The 17,977-nt window shown below is 30.0% G+C and overlaps 1 protein-coding gene across 1 annotated transcript in view; it reads left to right on the forward strand.

The window, feature by feature from the left end:
* Positions 1-17,977, forward strand: part of LOC129219324 (retinoic acid receptor RXR-alpha-A-like) — a 64,604-nt gene that overhangs the window by 22,328 nt on the left and 24,299 nt on the right. Inside the window, exon 3 of the mRNA XM_054853676.1 lies at positions 4,167-4,324. Within this exon, the coding sequence (XP_054709651.1) occupies positions 4,167-4,324 (158 nt within the window). The remainder of the gene's footprint in view (positions 1-4,166; positions 4,325-17,977) is intronic.

The raw sequence follows: 17,977 nt of genomic DNA on the forward strand, positions 1-17,977 counted from the left end.
GTTCCTATCAAGGCTTGTTATGTGCTTTTAAGTTCAAAAAATTATTGTTAAACACATACAGTCATCCATTAGTAGGAATTAAGTATGTAGTATATACAGGTAGTTATCAAAATAATGGAAACACATGTGATTGAAAGTGACATTTTTGAATGCACTTCATAAGTAATAAAGAATAAAACTAGATATCTATTTTTTTTTATAAATAGCAATGTATATAATCTGGTAGTATATGGTAGCTTAACGGAAGTTCTGGAAGTCTTGGTTTTTTTTTTCAAGCGCGTGACATGTCGGACCTCTCAAATTTTTAAAGAAACCAAATTGTTGGAGCGCATCTAGCTGGAGTAAATGTAACTGAAAAATCTCAACTTTTTTGGCGTTTCTAGAGGTACGGTATCTAAAGTCATGATAGCATACACTCATCGCGGTAAGACAAACTTGACAAAGCAAAACAGTGGAAGGAAAGAGAAGCTCAGTAAAATAAACCGACGGGTGTTGAAGTGGATTGTAGTGTCTAAAAAGTGAACAACAGCAGCAGAAGTGACCACAGAACTTAATCACGATCTGGATTCACCAGTGTGAGTGATTATAGTTAGAAGGCCTCCTTTATAAACAGAACATTTACGGCAGAGTAGCAATTCCAAAATTCTTTTCCAAATGTTTCCATTATTTTGATAACTACCTGTATATACAGGGTGGTAACACAACCTGGAAATCAGGGCTCAGCAAAATTTTAATTTCTGGTTAAAATCAGGGAATTATCAGGGTATTTTATAAATTTCTCAAAATATCAGGGAAAATTATAAGTTTCAATCACCAATCTGCTAAACCTCTAAAGTTTTCCTCCCTAAGATGTCTTTTTATTTGAACACAAAAGATTTTTTGTACATTTTTTGACCAAATAAAACTTGCTGAACATAATAAAATTATTTTCAAGAACTGCTACAAACCAACAAAGCCTTAAGATCAAACTTGAAAAAATAAAAACATAAAAATTTGCAAAAATCACCCCAAATCAGATATGTTTCTTTTCATTCTTTTTTAATTTGCTCAAACGTTCTGACAATACTGTCTGTAATTATTAACACTTAGAGATCTATGCCTGAGCGTCACTTGGGTTGCCGTTTTTTGTGAAGTTAACTAAGCCCAAGATTCTCTCAGGGTCCAATATTTACTCCCTTAGCTATAAAAGTACGAGTAATATATGTTTCCAGCCTTTTTAGATAGTATCTACGAACCTGTTACTTTCAGAAAAAATTATAGATGGCACCACCAGGTAAAAATAACTACATGAAACGTGATAGAATTGAGGTTTAAATTCGAGTTCGTGCTTTGAAATACCATACAGAAGCAAATTTTATCAAATAATGTTTATTTACAAATTAAACCTATTTTTAGATATTTATGCAAGACTTAGGTACGTTTTTAACTCAGTCTATGTTAACTTTTATGGTTAAAAATGATGTTTTCCTATGCAGAACCTTTTTTTTTAGTTTCAAACATACTTTTTTTGATTATTTCTTACTAAAAATTGATTTTTATTTCATTCAAATAGATCCTTCATTACGTTAGAAAACATCTTAAAGTATGTAATACAAAAAATAAAAAATTATATAAATACACATCTTCTAAGTATTTTTTAAAAAAATCATGCAAAGCGCTAAAAAAACCCAGTCTGGAGGGAGATATGCGGTCGAAATAGCTCAGACCTGAAAGTGTTAATACTATTTTAATCTTTTGTTTCATACAGCTCATGATCTCAATATTTTTGCATCTGTAATTTTTTTTTCTTTTTTATTTAAGCTTTGTTAAAAGGCTTGCTATTAAAATTTGTTAATTTTTGAAACACTAATTCGGAAATGTCGAATAAAAATTTTGTGATCATTTTCAGTGTGAGTTTTTAACTGTCACTAGTTAAAAGTTGAACCAAGCAAAATTTAATTAAAAAAAACAAAAGTATAGTCTTAAATTGTTTTGAATGTTAATCTTATCATTTTCTCTCTTGTTTTCTGATTTAAAAATCTACTGATTTTCCTCTTATTTTTCGAACTAAAATCTATTGCTTGTGTTTCTTTCAAAAACGGCAGGTATGCTATAGATGTGGCTCTATCTTTTAGATATGTATGATAGCCATGATTGTAATACCAGGGAATTTATATATATTTAGAAGAATGACAAGTTGTCAAAGTAAAAAAAACAAAACAAAGTGCTTATATTTTTCATTGCTATTTGAAAATGAATGTGAATGTTATGTCATGGTGCTCAAAAACACACAAGAAAACCTCTATCAATTTAAAAACCACGGGTTCTATGCACATTAGGGTGGTTAAAAAAAAATCTTTTTTTCAGCTAGAATCAAGGACACGCCCTTTTTTTCTTTTTTTTTTTAGACTTACTAATAGTATTATGCTGTAAAAGTTTTAGCTTCTTACTCAAATTTTAAGAGGGTGCTCAATGACCCCTTAATTTAACATTAACTGTAGCATAAAAATTACCACAAAATTTAGAAATATTTAATTTCCCCAGCTATTTTTGTAAATAAGTATTTTATTTCAATGTGTATGCATATTACTAGTGTATATTACAATACATAACTTTTTTTTCAGTTCCAATGTATTCTTTAACCACCCTACCCATACTTATGAAGTTTGAGCATCCTCTATCAGTTGAAATAGGAAACTAAAATTCTTTCAGTATATTACTATCCTTAAATCTAAAAATATTGAATCTAAAAATGTATTGTGTCCCGTTTTTTAGGAGAACCCCCCCCCTTTTTTTATATGTATTTTTGAACCACCCTAATGCACACATATAATTTTGAACCCTTCTTCACACCTATATTTTCCCCTAAATGGTGTTATTGACAGAGAGTGAAAAGTGCTGTTAGTCGAAAAACGCTGCTTTTCATGTCTCGGTAAATATTGGTCAAAGTAATTTCAAACTTTTTGTGTTGGAATTGTTTTTCAATTGAGCTTAATTCCATTAATTTAAATTAGGGGACCTAGGGCCGGTATAAAAATTTTAACTTTGTATTTTTGGCCTTATTTTCAAACACTGCACTTCAAACTTTCAATATCTTAACTCTGCATCTGATTTTGAACATTTTTGCAATTGGAAGTGTACATCTAGGACTAGTGGTTGCGAAAATAGGAGGTCTTGCAGGTTAATACAGAACACCTATGGATATGGTAGTAAATTTTAAGTATTGTTATGTACAGCATGTTTATAAATATCATTTAGTAGTATTGAATAGATAGAGTTAACACATAAAAAATATCTTAAGTGTCTTGTGTTAAGTGTTTGTTGTTATGTTGATTAGAACTTTTAAAAATATAGGAAACTTTCTCTTTTAATGTAATTCAGAAGTTAATACCATGCATTATACCATAGAAGTTAATACCATAATTTTCTAATGTTTTTCTGTTTAAAAAAAACTTTTTATGGGAAGCAATTAAATTACTTTTAATGTTAATCATGCAACCATCAATTGAAATCACTTCTTATTTGCAGTGCATTGAATGAATTGCCTACACTTAAAATTTTGATCAAAGCTAGAAGTAGTAGGGACTATCTCAATACTTAAAAAAAAAACCCTTGATTATTGATCTAAATTTTGGGCATTTATGTTACTGTTTAAACTGTTTTTTCCTTCATTTATTTATTTCTTTATTTTGTTTGAATACCATTGCAATTTAGTTAAAAACTTCCTATTAAAAATGTTTCCAAAAACACATAACATTTAATTATATAATTATCCCCCCTCCCCTTTGTTTCTTAAAGTGTTATTCAAATTAAATTTTGTTCTGTAATAAATGATTGAAGTGTTTCTATTTATGGTGGCAGATAGAAGCTATGTTGCTTTGGATCAAAATATATTTGCTGAAAGTTTCATTATAGTTCCTTGTTAGACATTTTTTGTGCTGCCTTTTTTTTTTTTTTTTTTTGTTCATAATCATTTATAGAAAAGATCTGTCATTCAGAATAATTATGCTAAGCATTTTACACTATAAATATTTTTTGATGCAATTCTCTATACTTTGTTAGTTCGTCTCATAAAAGTGCTTTTACATTACAACCTATGCATAATATAGAAGAGGTAGCATTCCAGAAATATGTTTATTTATTTATTTTTTGGTACTACAACAATTCACACATGCTTTGTATTTCAGTTGTGAAGGCTGTAAGGGCTTCTTCAAAAGAACTGTGCGGAAAGACCTTTCATATGCTTGCAGAGAAGATAGAAATTGCATCATTGATAAAAGACAGAGAAATCGTTGCCAATATTGTCGATATCAAAAATGTCTAGCCATGGGAATGAAACGAGAAGGTGACTATTAAATGACTTTAGCAACTTATTTTTAGGTTCTATTTTTGAAAGTTTTAGAAAATGAAAACATTCTTGATAGCTTTAATACATTCTACACGGTAAAGAAATGTTTGGTATTTTAGACAGTTAATGTTCTTGTGTGTTTAATTATTTGTGGCAAATTGTATCAGCCTATAATTTGCAGCAGATTCAAAGTTCATTATTAATTAGTGCAGAACCACATTATTTGAAAGTAGAATAATTAAGTTGTATCTACTTCATAATTGGTACTAATCTTTGCAGTTATTAATTTGTGCCATTTAATTTGGGTTTGTAACCTGTGACATTTAAATTCTGTCCTCTATTCAAATGACGTCTTCTTAATAAATGTCTCTAAGCCGTTTGTGCTGTATGTAATTAGATTTGACAGATTAAATGAAAAGTTTAAACTTGACTTTTAAACTTTGATCATGGAATCAAGTAATTCCTGTGGTTTTAATTTTTTTGCATGATGGAAAATATCTATTATGCAATTTAAGTCCTTTTTAAGTACATTTTTATTGGGATTGTTCTCAAAAATTTAGTCAGTTTTTTGTCCTGTATAACTGATCATTAGAGTTCCAATCAAATTGCTCCACTGACCATTATTCTCATAAAGAATGATCAGCAAGTTGATATCTTCTGTTTATTGATCTAATGAATCTTCATGATTGCATACTTAAGTGGGTCAATTTGTCCCTAAATATGCAATTCATTATTTTGTCAGCTGTATTTTTTGTTCCAACAGTAGATGTTGTTACTAGTTGCACTTAAAACTATTTGTGACAGATGTCAAGTCAAGAATCAAGTGGTATTACAAGCAACTTGTACTCTCTGCTCACTTCCAACTTCAACCGAAAAAAAAATATTGAAAATTCTAATTTTATTAAAGAAATGTAGCTTGTAGTAAAACATAGTTTTCTACGAAACATGTGATAAGAAATGAGTTTGTAATTTGATTTTATAAACCCCATTGGCACTCACAGCTCAACTATTTACCTATAGTTCACCTTTTTTCCCTCTGGAATTTTAATCTCGGCAAAATGATATGTGCTACAATTAAGGGTAGTAAAATGCAAGGGTGCCGAGATGCAAAATTTTAAGGGGGGGGGCTCAGATATTTTCTCCATTGAAACCAATTTCAGTACAGGTTAGAATTATTAATATTTGACATTTTTAATAACTTATTCATTAATTGCTGGAGAAGGAATGTTTTTACATTTTTGCAAAGAAAAAGGTACTAAAAGCAAGAAAGTTCTAATTTCAAGGAGGGGGGCATCAGCCCCCCCCCCCCCCCCCTTATGGGCACCCTTGGTAAAATGTGAATTATCTTTTTGTTCTGTCTTTTTCATATTCAATTTGAAAATCAGTTTCTTACACTTTATTTGTAAAAAATCAGCTTGTCTTGGTATGCTTTCTTATAATAACATTGTTTGTGATTTTTGTTGACATCTTTACTCCTGAAACACACAGTTTAATACAGTCAAACCTGATTATCTCAATTTTTTTAAATTTCCCTGCATTTTCAGCCAAAATTCAATGTGTTTTCCATGTTTATCTCGAAAAATAGTCTTGAATACCTCTATATCTCGAATTCCAGCAATGCTGTCATTTTTGTATTCAGTACCCAGTAATCTTCAAAACTAATAACAACTTTCCTTAAACACTGAAACAGTAGCATTGTCCTCAAGAGCAGTGGAAAAAAGGGAGAAATGCGTCCCAGTATGGGTTTGTTTTCTGGGAAGGCTAACAAAAAGACTCGTTTCTAGCGCTTTCTCGGAAGCAGGGCAGAGAATGGGAATGAGGTGAGGGCTTAGCTTGACAGATTTGACATGTGGGATGAGTTTTTCAAGTTTGTGATTAAAATTCATTCAAATTAAAAGCTGTTTCACTCTGTGATCTGGTTTAGGTACTGTTCTGTAGTTGATCTCTTGCTTGAAATTGTAATTGCTCAGAAAACATACATGATAGGGGTGAAAAGAAAGTTAGAGATTCTTTCAAATGATTAAAAAATGAAAATTTTTGGGAGGCAGTCCATTAATGAAAAGGAATGAAATTGTGGCCAAGTTTAATATGTATTGGCCAAAATGGATTTTCGGCCTTTGCCAACCTCAAGAAGATAGTTGAATCCAAAAAAATCAGGCACCAAAGAACAATCAAAGACTTTTTCTTGAAAAAGGTATGCTTAAAATTTCATTACTGTCCAAAATGAATCCTTAAACTTGCAGTAAAGTACTTAGCATAAAATAGTAGAATAAATACTTAACAAAACTAATACAGGAGAATTTAATCTTTTTCATCTTAAGAAAAAATTAAAATTTTCATCATCAGATTTCAATAAGTTTCTTGAAACCTCCGTATCTCAACCTCTTTATCTCGATTTTGTTTCCTTCCCGTGAAATTCGAGATAGGAAGGTTCGACTGTATATGTTTTACTGAAACATACATATACAGTACAGTTTTTCAAATCCTGACATCCTTAGTCCGGAAACCTCTAAAATCTGGACTTCAAAAAATGAATTTCAATTTTTACATTTTAATTACCTACTTCAAAGATAGATGGTGCGATCAATTATTTTGTTAAAAATTTCCTTTGATTTTTGTCATTTTGCTCAGTTAAGTATTGTAAAATAAAAATTGACTGTAATCCAATTTCAAAACCTCTTTTTCTCTTTTTATGCCGTGTTATGAAAATGAATCTTAAGAAATATTTGACCAACTCTGTAAACTTCATCACCATAGCCAATGTTTCTCTTTATGGTTAATGTATAAATTTAAAACAAAGAATTTTAAATATTTTTTGGTCTGCATTTTTATTTGTAAACACATTTTTAAAGTATAAAATTGGCATTTTCATTCAAATAATGCAAAATCAATATTTCAAAATTCTGATTGGTGCTATCTGTTGCCAATAACCAGTTTCAATGATTCAGTTATGCTTTTGGACAGTACAATGAAGGCAACGTTATTTAGGGATTTAATATTCTGGTAAAACACTCTGGAGTTGTTGAAGTATGCAAAAACAAGAAAAGTTAACTTAAATAAAGAGGATATTAATGAAATAAGGACTATTAATAACAATGCCAATCATCAAACTGCCGACTGATACAGAAATAAGTGAAGTTAGATAGGATAAGATTGATTAACAAAATACACATACATAACAGTAAGCAAAATAAAATAAAGTTAAAACTTACAAATTATAAAACATAAATTACAAACGTCATAACAAAACATTAAGAAAATCTTGACTATAGTTCAACATGAGTTAGTAGTAAATTCAACACTAAAGAGCGCCAAACGCACTGTCCGCAGTGTTATTTAATTGGTTCAGTATGGAGTACAATCACAAATATGTATTAAACAGTAATATTTGCAAATTAATTTTACACAAGTAATAAATATTTCACAAAATTCAAGTTGTCACCAAAATTCTGACTGTTCTGAAGTTTGCTGAAAATGGGCAAATATCAACTGAAAATTTTGTTGTAAAATTTGTTTAAAACAGTAGGACAAAGAAATAGCCTTTGATTTAAAAAAAAATACTGTACTTTTATTCAACTTTTTTTTTTGGTTAATGTGGCAGATAATGCTTCAAATTTAGTTATGATCTCTAAAATCCATAAAATTTCAAATCCCAGTTTTCTACGATAAGAATGATTCTGGAGGTTCAAGATTGTCCTATACAATATTTATATCTGCCCATCCCCCTATGTGATGGCACTCCCCCTCAAATGTTACCGAACTGTCCCCAGAATGAGGGTCTCCATCCAAAAAAGAGAACAATGCCCTTGAAACTTCACCTTAATTATTTCAATACCAATCAAAGTTTGCACCATAGACCCCTTGTGAACCCTCCCCCTTTGCAATATTCTCTAGAACATTTAACAGTGCACATGATCAATGAATGGATGTAACTACATGGCTTCTTTTTTGCACATGCTCAATGTGTTGTTCTTGCAATTTTGCTATTTTATGGATTATCTGCTTTGAGCTGCTAGCATATTTGTTATAGATCATCTTCAGAGTTCTACCTAATGTAATCTACTTTTTATGTCAAGCTCTAGCTGTTGAGTGTAAGGAAGTAAAGTAACCTTTAGCGGATGCCAAAAGTAGCAGTCTCTGTCAATCTGTCACAAAATCCTTCTAAAGGAGACAAAACTATTTCCACAATGCTAGATTGAGTTGAGTAAATCATTGGTTAACTCTCTAATGCTGATTTAAAACTTTTGCATGTACAGAAACTCTTTGACTCCTCCTAATAAAACAATTCTTCCAGAAATTCACAAATTAGTATTATAAAAGAAGGCCATTCATGCTGAAAAGACAAAAATTTATGTGAAGACTTTTTGTTTTTGCTTCAGAGAAAATTATTTGTTTTTTGTAATGTAATTAATACAGTTTTACTTGTGAAATCTTTATTTTTTCAAAACCTCTTATGAAATCTGAACAAATTAGCTAAAAATGGAAGACCAGTACTGTTTGTTTGTTTTTTCAGGAACCAGTTAAGCGCTAAGTATGTTGTTTTAAAGAGAGAAAAAACTGCTGTGGTGTTTTAGCAAAGTTGCTGTTTTATGGAACTTAGTCTTGTTAGAAAAAAACAAATATAAAATTGGCTGTTGAATGAGATTAATTTTCTACATAGCTTTTCTCCTCACTTTATGACTTGCCAACTGAGTGCGTAGATTTATTGTCAAACTCAGCTATGATGAATTTTTGGTTAGTTATATTGTTTCATTTGGCTGAAAGTTAGTAATCTTATTAGTAAGAAGGAATTGAGTAGTTGAATTGTGATTGTAAGCAGTGCTGAATGTAGGTATATACATATTACAGAAAGTGCTTGCATATTTTTGAATGTCTTCAGTGCATTTCATTAATATTTAAGTTAACAAATATTGTTGTAAGACTGTTCTGTCTCATTGCATTCTTTTTGCATTCTGTCTCGGGATTGTTTCTTTCATGATAGAAAAGCATTTTGTTAATAATTTTCAAAAGTTTTGCTCATGATTCTTCTTTTGCTGCTATACAGAGTCTGACATTTATGTTAGATTTTGTCAATGAAGAATTTTCTTCACAAGCCTTAAGGCACTTGAGGTTGCTAGAATATGTGAGAAAAATATTCATGAGATTTCTATATCAGTCTTTAGTCTTTAAAGGAAAGCAATAGCAGTTTTCTTAGAATAGCTGATAGTTTTGTCTTTGTTTAGCTTTATTCATTGAAAATCAAAGATGCTGAATTGAATTTTTTTTCTGAGGAAACATAATACATATTCCTGATAGTGTGACGAGTTGATTTTAACATTTTCTACTTTTCTTATTTTTAATTTACCCTTGTAGGAGCAACCTGCTACATTCATAAACCCCTTACTGAAACTTTCTTTGCATTGTCAGCATCAGGTTTGTACATTTTTCCTTTTAATTTTCAACAATAATTTGTTTTCTTTTCTGCAGTTCTTTTGATAAACTTATACTTCATCAAAGGTCTCTATGTGTTTCCATTTATCTTGTGTTAAATGGTTTCCATGCTGAGTTCTACAAAATACTTTGGCTTAGCATCGTTCAAACTGCAAAACTTTGTTTATTTTTGCAGTTGACGTATTCAAATGTTTTTCAGTTTGGTTTTTTGTCAGCTTATTTCCTCTTGTATTAAACCATTTCACTTCGTAAACACTTAAAATACTATATACCACTTTCCAGCGTTTGTTTGAATTTTTTGTGCTATTTAGATACAAGAATTGATGGTGTTTTATTTTCCAATATTTACTTTGCCTGTAAAAGTTACCTATTTTTTAACAACAGGATAAGAGGGAGGGTTTTTTGTGTGTGTGTCTGTAAAGCACAAGAATGTGTGCTACTGTCCATACCTTTTTTACATAAATCTTTTGAAAAGAAAAACAATGTAGAATATCAATCTAAATTTCTTGTTCCAAGTAATGAACCGTTATAAAAATTCTTTTCTCTACAACCTTTGCTGTTTTCATTTATCTCATTGAAATCATTCTACAGATGTGCCAAAACCTGTTGCTTATAATGAATTTATAATGTTGACATTAGGAATGTGCTATTAAGCAAATTGTCTGATAACCAATTATCAATTAATCAGCTGTTTGATAATTGGCCAATTAAAGATCATAACGATTATTTTTTACCAACTTTTTTTTCTTTTATAATTTCAACTTTAGATATGGTTAATAGTTAATTCCTGAGAGAATTTATTTTTCTCCCTTTTCTAATTTCCTCAAAATAATTTCTAAGTTTCCTCCTATTTCTTTGAGCCTATTTTCACTTTATTGTTAATAAAATTATATTATGTAAAATAGACATGAAAATTTAAAAATATTGAAAGTAGCCTGTGATCAGCAGGCTTATTTATGAGTACTTTTAATTAAAATTTATCTAAATTTATTTTTTAATTAGTAGCTATTTAATCCAACACTTTTATTCTTTTAAAAATTATAAGGTTATCTAAAAGCACTATGCTAAAGGAGAAAAGTATTGACACATGAAAAATGCTGTAACATTGTATATACATGTGTATATTTATTCAAAATAGAAAAAATACATAAATGACATTACTTCAGTTCATTCACTTAACTTACTTCAAATTACTTACCTTTAATTTGTGAAATAATAATAATAATGAAGTAGGTAACATAACTTATTTCAAAATTAAATAATATTTAATGATAATTTTTTTTTTTTTTTTTTTTTGTTGGATCAAAAGTTAATAATTTAAAGAGTAAGTTATAAAATGTGTGATGTAATCATGTAAAAAATTAAAAGGAACAAAAAAAAGTTAAAAAAAAAAAGCTGTGCCATCAAAAGCTGGGGGAAGGTTCCATAACGTTAACTTAGGAAATGATCCTAATATTCTTTAAAAAAAAAAACAAAAGCATTAAGAAACTTTCTCTTTTGTTACAGAGAGTTAAGGGAAAGTTGCTGTGGGTTCACATACATATTTGTTTATTTCTGTTACATTTATGTCCTTCAAAATATAAATATAAATAACATCATAATAAAAAGGAGCAGCAAGGCAAGTAATGTGAAAAGAGTGGGGGAAAAGGGCCCTAGGATGAGGTAAAATATTAACTTGATATGAATTGAAAATTCTTTTTATTCATTGCAAATATATGATTGGAGAGGGAGGAGATTTTCTTACTCAAGTTTTCATATTGCTACTTGAAAGTCCTAGAATTTAATAATTCATAATAGTGTTCTGGGAGTATCAACTGTGAGCAATATTCTTTAATTTCTTTCAGTTTTATAAACTTTCTAAACTATTTATTTTGTTTCTACTCAATGCACTTCTATACAATATGTTATAGTAATGCTTGAAAAAATGTTTTTTTATTGTTAGTAAATATATTCATGATAGTTTCTTGTTGAAGTTGTACTTAAGTTGTTTTGGAAAATACTTTTTACACCTATTAATTCGCAAAATTCGGCCGATTATAAATAATCAGCAAAGTGACCGATTAATTTTAATATCCCAAGTTGACATATCACGAAGTTTGATTGCATTTATGTCCTTCAAAAGATAAATAGAAATAACATTAAAAACATAAAAGCAAAAAGGAGCTGCAAGACTGAAAAGAGTGGAGAAGGGAGCCCTAGGATGGGATAAAATATTAACTTGATATGAATTGAAAGTTCTTTTTATTTATTGCAAATATGTGATTGGAGAAGGAAGGGGATTTTCTTACTCAAGCTCTTTGCATTGCAACTTAAAATTCCTGTCATTTATAGTAGCATGTGAATATCAGCTGTGAGAGTTATTCTTGAATTTCATTTAGTTTTATGCATTTTCTAAACTATTTGTTTTGTTTTTACTCTGTACATTTCCATACTATATGTTATAGTAATACTTGAAAAAAATTACATTTTTTTATTCTTAGTAGATGTATTCATCATAGTTTCTTGTTGAAGGTATACTTAAAAAGAGTTGTTATTTAGAATATTTTTTACACAGATTAATCGGCAAAATTAGGCCGATTATAAATAATTGGCAAGGTGGCGGGTTAATCAGGGTATCCCTAGTTGACACATTATGGAGTTAGATTGCCTTTCTGCTTATGCATGTTCATAAAAATAGTAAGAAAAAGGAATTTATTTTTGAGACACTATAATCTTGACTGTCCCTTCATATGCAGTAAACTCTTGATAACTCAATTACTTCTTCTCCTCAAAGATTTCATTGGATCTCAAACTCTTGAGAAGGCTACGGAACTTCCATCCGGTTTTAGGCTTCAAGTCATCAAAAGTTTATTGTGTATTCCTATACAGTCAGACCTCAATATGAGGTCACTTTTCTTTATTCTCGACTTGAAGCATTACAGCTGTAAAGCATTTTCAGATATATGGTCAGGTTTTGAATAGAGTAATCACTTATAAGGTCACTTTTGTCTGATTTTCTTTGAGTGATTTCAATGTCACACAGATCAATTCTGGGAATTTTCTGTGGTGCGGGATCTTTTACAGATGAAAAGTTATTTTTTCTAGCAGCGTAACGTAAAGTGCCGATAATGTTATATAGGGTAGGTGTAAGGACAGTGATACTGAAGTGTTGATACAAGCACAAACACTCACTCAGAGCATAAATGTCATAAGACAATTTTTAAATGATATGATCTGAAAATTTTTTCAGGAAATATAAAACTTAGAAAATATTGTAAAAAAATTTGGCAGTCTTGTATTCTGGATTATCTTAAGGAAGGTAAATAGTACATCAGTACTTTGCTGGAGCCAGTGGCGATGATTCGGCTGAGGGAGGGGGTAACCCCCTTACTTTTATGGTTACTTAATTAATTTTATTTTCCAATTTTGGAATCAAAATCAACACATTACAAAAAAAGCTGAAATGTCAAAATTTTCAGAACATAACGATTTATTTTACTTAGTATATCTGTTTACAAAACATTATTTAGCACAAGAAATAACTCTTAGTTATGTATTCACTGTTTAGATATTAGTAAATCAATTGTTTTACTTAAACAAGCCATACTTGTTTAATAGAATTATTACCAAGTGTTTGTGACTCCTCAAAATACTTTAGGGTAATTAATGTAAGTCTAATTCATGTCTGTTTCTTCAGGAAAAGTTATTGTGTACAAAGTTCATCAAAATTTTAAGAAAAATGTGAGTTAAATTGCTAAGTTGCTACACTTACATAAATTTCCACTTATCTGCTTCATTATTCTCAAAACCAGACCTAACAAAATTTTGTACTTTTTTCTTTTTTTCATTTTTTGTTGCTGCTAAAAGTCCCATAAGGTCAGTTTCAGAAAGACCGGAGGAGTAACCTTATATTAAGATCAGATGGGGTACACATATATATACATACAGTAGCTTACCAAGGAATTGGCAGGAGTGGTTCTCGCCAGGGGAGCAGCATTTTGACTGAATAATAAGTTTTAAAAAAATGATTTTTTTTTGTATTTTTTTTCAATTGATTATTTCATTAAAAAAATTCGTTTGTGAAGACAAAAATAAAAATTTAAAAAAAAAAATTGCCGAAAAAGAGCCAAACGGGAAATTAAAACAATCCTTAAGTCTGGGAAAAAAAGGGAATTTTACCCGTGGCGTTAAATTCTATTCCGATTCATCGAGTTTGCTACAGACTTATTCACACAATTTGTATACCAGAGAGTGGTTGTTTATGCCGGGGATGATTCCATTTTTTTTTCGGGGAGGGGTAACATTTTGTCCTGTATAGTTTTTCTTAATTTATAGGTATTTATTCTCGTTATAATAAATAATATAAGCCATAAAAAGCCTTATTTGAACAAAATATTGGGAGGCCTTAATTAGCAAATATGTAGTACTTTTATTTTGCCCGTATGTAAATGGTCGTGTTTTTAGTCAATTTCAGATTAGCAATGCTTTTTATATTTATTTTGCTTTGCTTCCCTAATTATAATAGATTTTTTTAAATGCTTTGATATATTTTTAAAAATTATTAAGGTTTATTTCTTTCTTTTAAAAATGTAAATTATGTTTATTGTGCACTCTCCTAGTGGTTTGAAACAAATTGTAGACATTCAATTAAAAGTTGAAGTTGTTTTGAAAAAATAAATAAATACATTGCTATTAACGGAAATGAAAAATGTTTATTCTCATTTGGTTCTAGAACGTACATTTATATTTATTAACAAAGTGCAAATATTATTGGTTTTATTCAATTTATGTGAAATGGTGGGTCAAGAACTAAAATTTTTGGGAAGGGGAAAATTCTCAATGAACCGAATGAAATCCCAATTTTACTGAATGATAAAAATCGAGCATGCACACATATACATACATAAAATCTACTGCAAAGGAACATTGGGCATCATTGAAAACAATTTTAAAAAAAAGAAAAGTCGCAATAATGTCTCCTAATTTGTTGAATCAATTAGTCAAAGCCCCCCCCCCCCTCACCAAAGGGAGGGCACAGTGACCTCCCGTGAGTTCCCATCAGGGCGACTCTGCGGAGGGGGCGCAATTTCTTAAGGGCTCACAGTACCTTTCAAACATTTTTTTTTTAATTTAAGTAAATTTTATATTTCTTTGAAACCATAACATGCATACTTATTTCTTAATCAATAATTTATTTTCAAAATTTAACAAAATTGCTTACTTTTTTTAAAAATTCAAAAAATTGAAGAAAATTTCAATTGTTTGAAATCCCTAAGGCTTTTTTATTTTTGCACTAATTAAAAAAATTTTTTTTTCTAAACGATCACTTTAATCATCTCTAAAATTCTGTGCATTCATTTGCTTATGAGTTTATTAGAAAATTCTGTGATTAATTATGTAAAAAATCAAAGTTTTTTTAAATTGGTTTTTAAAGGTTTAACATGCTCTAAACATTTGAGTAATTTGTAAAATGCTTATCCAATGCACAGTTTTGTCAAATATGTTATCCTAATTGCAAAAAGTATTACTTTAAGCTGTATCTTTAATAGAAAAAAATCCTTAGGGATTCTAATGACATGAAAACACAAAAATACCATCATCGAGAAAAAGCAGTTTAAAGTTTTTCTTTCGCATAAGAACACATAGTGAGCATGGCCTAAAACCACTCATAACTTTTAAAATATTTGAACTAAAGCAATGAAACTTTTTCCCTGTGTTCAGAATAGTTTTTAGTTATGAAATAAGCAAAAAAAATTTTTTTTGATCGTTTCATCATATTTGAGGTACTGTAGCCCCTTAAGTTTGCCAGGAGCACCAGACCCCGTAGGTACGTTACTGTATATGTATTAGGGTGGGTTAAAATAAGCCGAATTTTTTTTTTTTTCAAAATCAATTTTTGGATAGCGAGCAAAAGTTGCGTGATGAGCTAGTTAGCACTCACAAAAAATTTCTTGGATATTAAAAAATATCTAGCCGGCGCTATTTGACACTAAAAAACCGAAAGAAATGAGAAAAATGAATTTTTGTCGAAATTTTTTTTAAAAACTAAATTTCAAATATTTTGCTAGAATGCACCGAAAATGTTATATAATGAGCCAGTTCGAGCCCATAAAGTGTTTCATTGATTTTAATGAACCGCTCCTTTCGGACATCAAAAAATTGAAGAAAAATGAAAAAATATTGAATTTTTTTAAACCATTGTGAAAATTATTTTTCAAAATTAAATCATAGACTAATTAATTAAATAGCACTATTAATCTTAATAATTATTATCACACAATAATATCATACATTTTCTAGAATTACATATAAAGATAATAAAATGTTGAAAAAGAAATCTTCAAATTTGATTTATAATACCTCATGCATAATGAATATTATTTTTTGGAATAATATTGTCCCTTGTTATCAAATGATGGAAGTTCTTTCCTAGCTTGAAGTTTGGCACGAATGTATCCATCTTGTGCAGTTTCACCACGAACTTATATTGCAGCTTCGGTTATTAGTTTCACACAACGTTTCACAGCTTGCGTGTGACAGAGAAATTTCTCGAAAATGAACTCTGCAGGCTGTTCTTTGCACATTTCTTTCAATTGTTGGTCTTTTAGATGCATTGTAAGAGGTGGCTCTGTTGCAACACAGTTTGCCCAATGAACAATATCAACATAATCAATGGCTTCAAAATTGAGTTTAGGACGCTTAAAAAATCGTAACCATCCAAGCTCTTCGTCTTCTTATTTCTAGAGTTCAGAATGCACCTAATAGCTAATTCCCGAATGTATTTTCTTGAGTCAAACAACATTGTCAACAGTAGCTGTTCAGGATGAGCGAAATATGCTTTATTTGTTACCTCATCCACTTTTCCAATAGCCATTTTTCTTACTGTCCTTTGATCAATTAGAAATTGTTTTTCTCTATCAGGGACTTTTGCTTTTTTTCTGCAATTACACGAATATAAATCTGCGCATTTGCAGGCACAAACGTCAAACAAAGTCTTAGCCTCTGCTTTAAATTTGCCTAGCTTTGATTGTAAAAGTTGCGTCTTTATATTTTTAGCATTTTTTGTTGCGCTATTATATTTAGAATAATAAGATAAAATCATGGCAATCACTCTTCTTATCAAAACAAGGGGAAGGGAAGCATGCCCCCAAATATCAATAACTTTTTTTGCAACTACAGCAGTCACACTTGCTGAAGATGGTTGCTTACTTCCTCCTCCCTTAATTTGCATCTTAGTGATTTGATAACATCTGATAATGTCCTCATTTGTTGGAAGAAATAAAGCGTCGGGAGGAGACAAATATCTTCCAGGTCCAAATAGAAGACTACTTGTGCTTGCTCGCGTTACTTTCTTTTCCGTGCGTTTCTACATAACGGTCGTGTTGTATACCAAAACAAAGATAATAGTTCAATGACATTCCAAATGTCCGGCTCCAGTTTAAAAGACTTCAGAGGATTCACATTTTTTTAATACTCAAGGGCTCTATTTGTCAAACATATATAAAATAGTTATAACATAATCTTAGGAATAATAGAAGCAGTTGAGCGCCGTTTATTATCCAGGAGAAACAATTGGAACCAAAGATTAAAAAATTAGCATCTTATGTAACTATTTTTTATTTGAGTGCGTGCATTTTTTAAAATTGGCATACAAATGTCGCATAAAATTGATTGAATTTTCACTGTTTTTTCTAAGTAACGTATTGCGTAACATTTCAGTATTTACTTATTTTGAAACTACTTATAAAATTTTTTTTTTTTTTTTTTCATTTTTCCCATGTGTCAGTCTTAAAGGAGCGTAGCTAAATATTCTACGAAATGTATAAAAGTCTTTGAGGATTTCAACTAATTCACTGACAGATACTTCTAATGTTTACTGAAACTAGCTTCAAACTTTTATTTTAACCCCCCCCCCCATTTTCTTTTTTTTTTTTTTTTTTGAAAAAAGTGCATTTTTGCCTTTTTTTCAAGGTTAAATAGCGCCGGCTAAATATTAAACAAATTTAGCGAAATTTTTTATAGGTAATAACGGACCCATATAGCAACTTTTCCGCACTATCCAGAAACAGATTTCCAAAATAAGTTTTTTCGGCCCACCCTAATACGTATATAATATACACACATTTATAGAGAGAAAGAGATTAAAGTTTTAATTCCTGTTAATAGGGAAGTTGCAACCTATTAAATGTTCATATGTTGACTATTGGATATTGTTAATTGACCCTCAAAACTAAAAAATTC

The sequence above is a fragment of the Uloborus diversus genome, chromosome 3 (genome assembly GCF_026930045.1).
Source record: "Uloborus diversus isolate 005 chromosome 3, Udiv.v.3.1, whole genome shotgun sequence".
NCBI lineage: Eukaryota > Metazoa > Arthropoda > Arachnida > Araneae > Uloboridae > Uloborus > Uloborus diversus.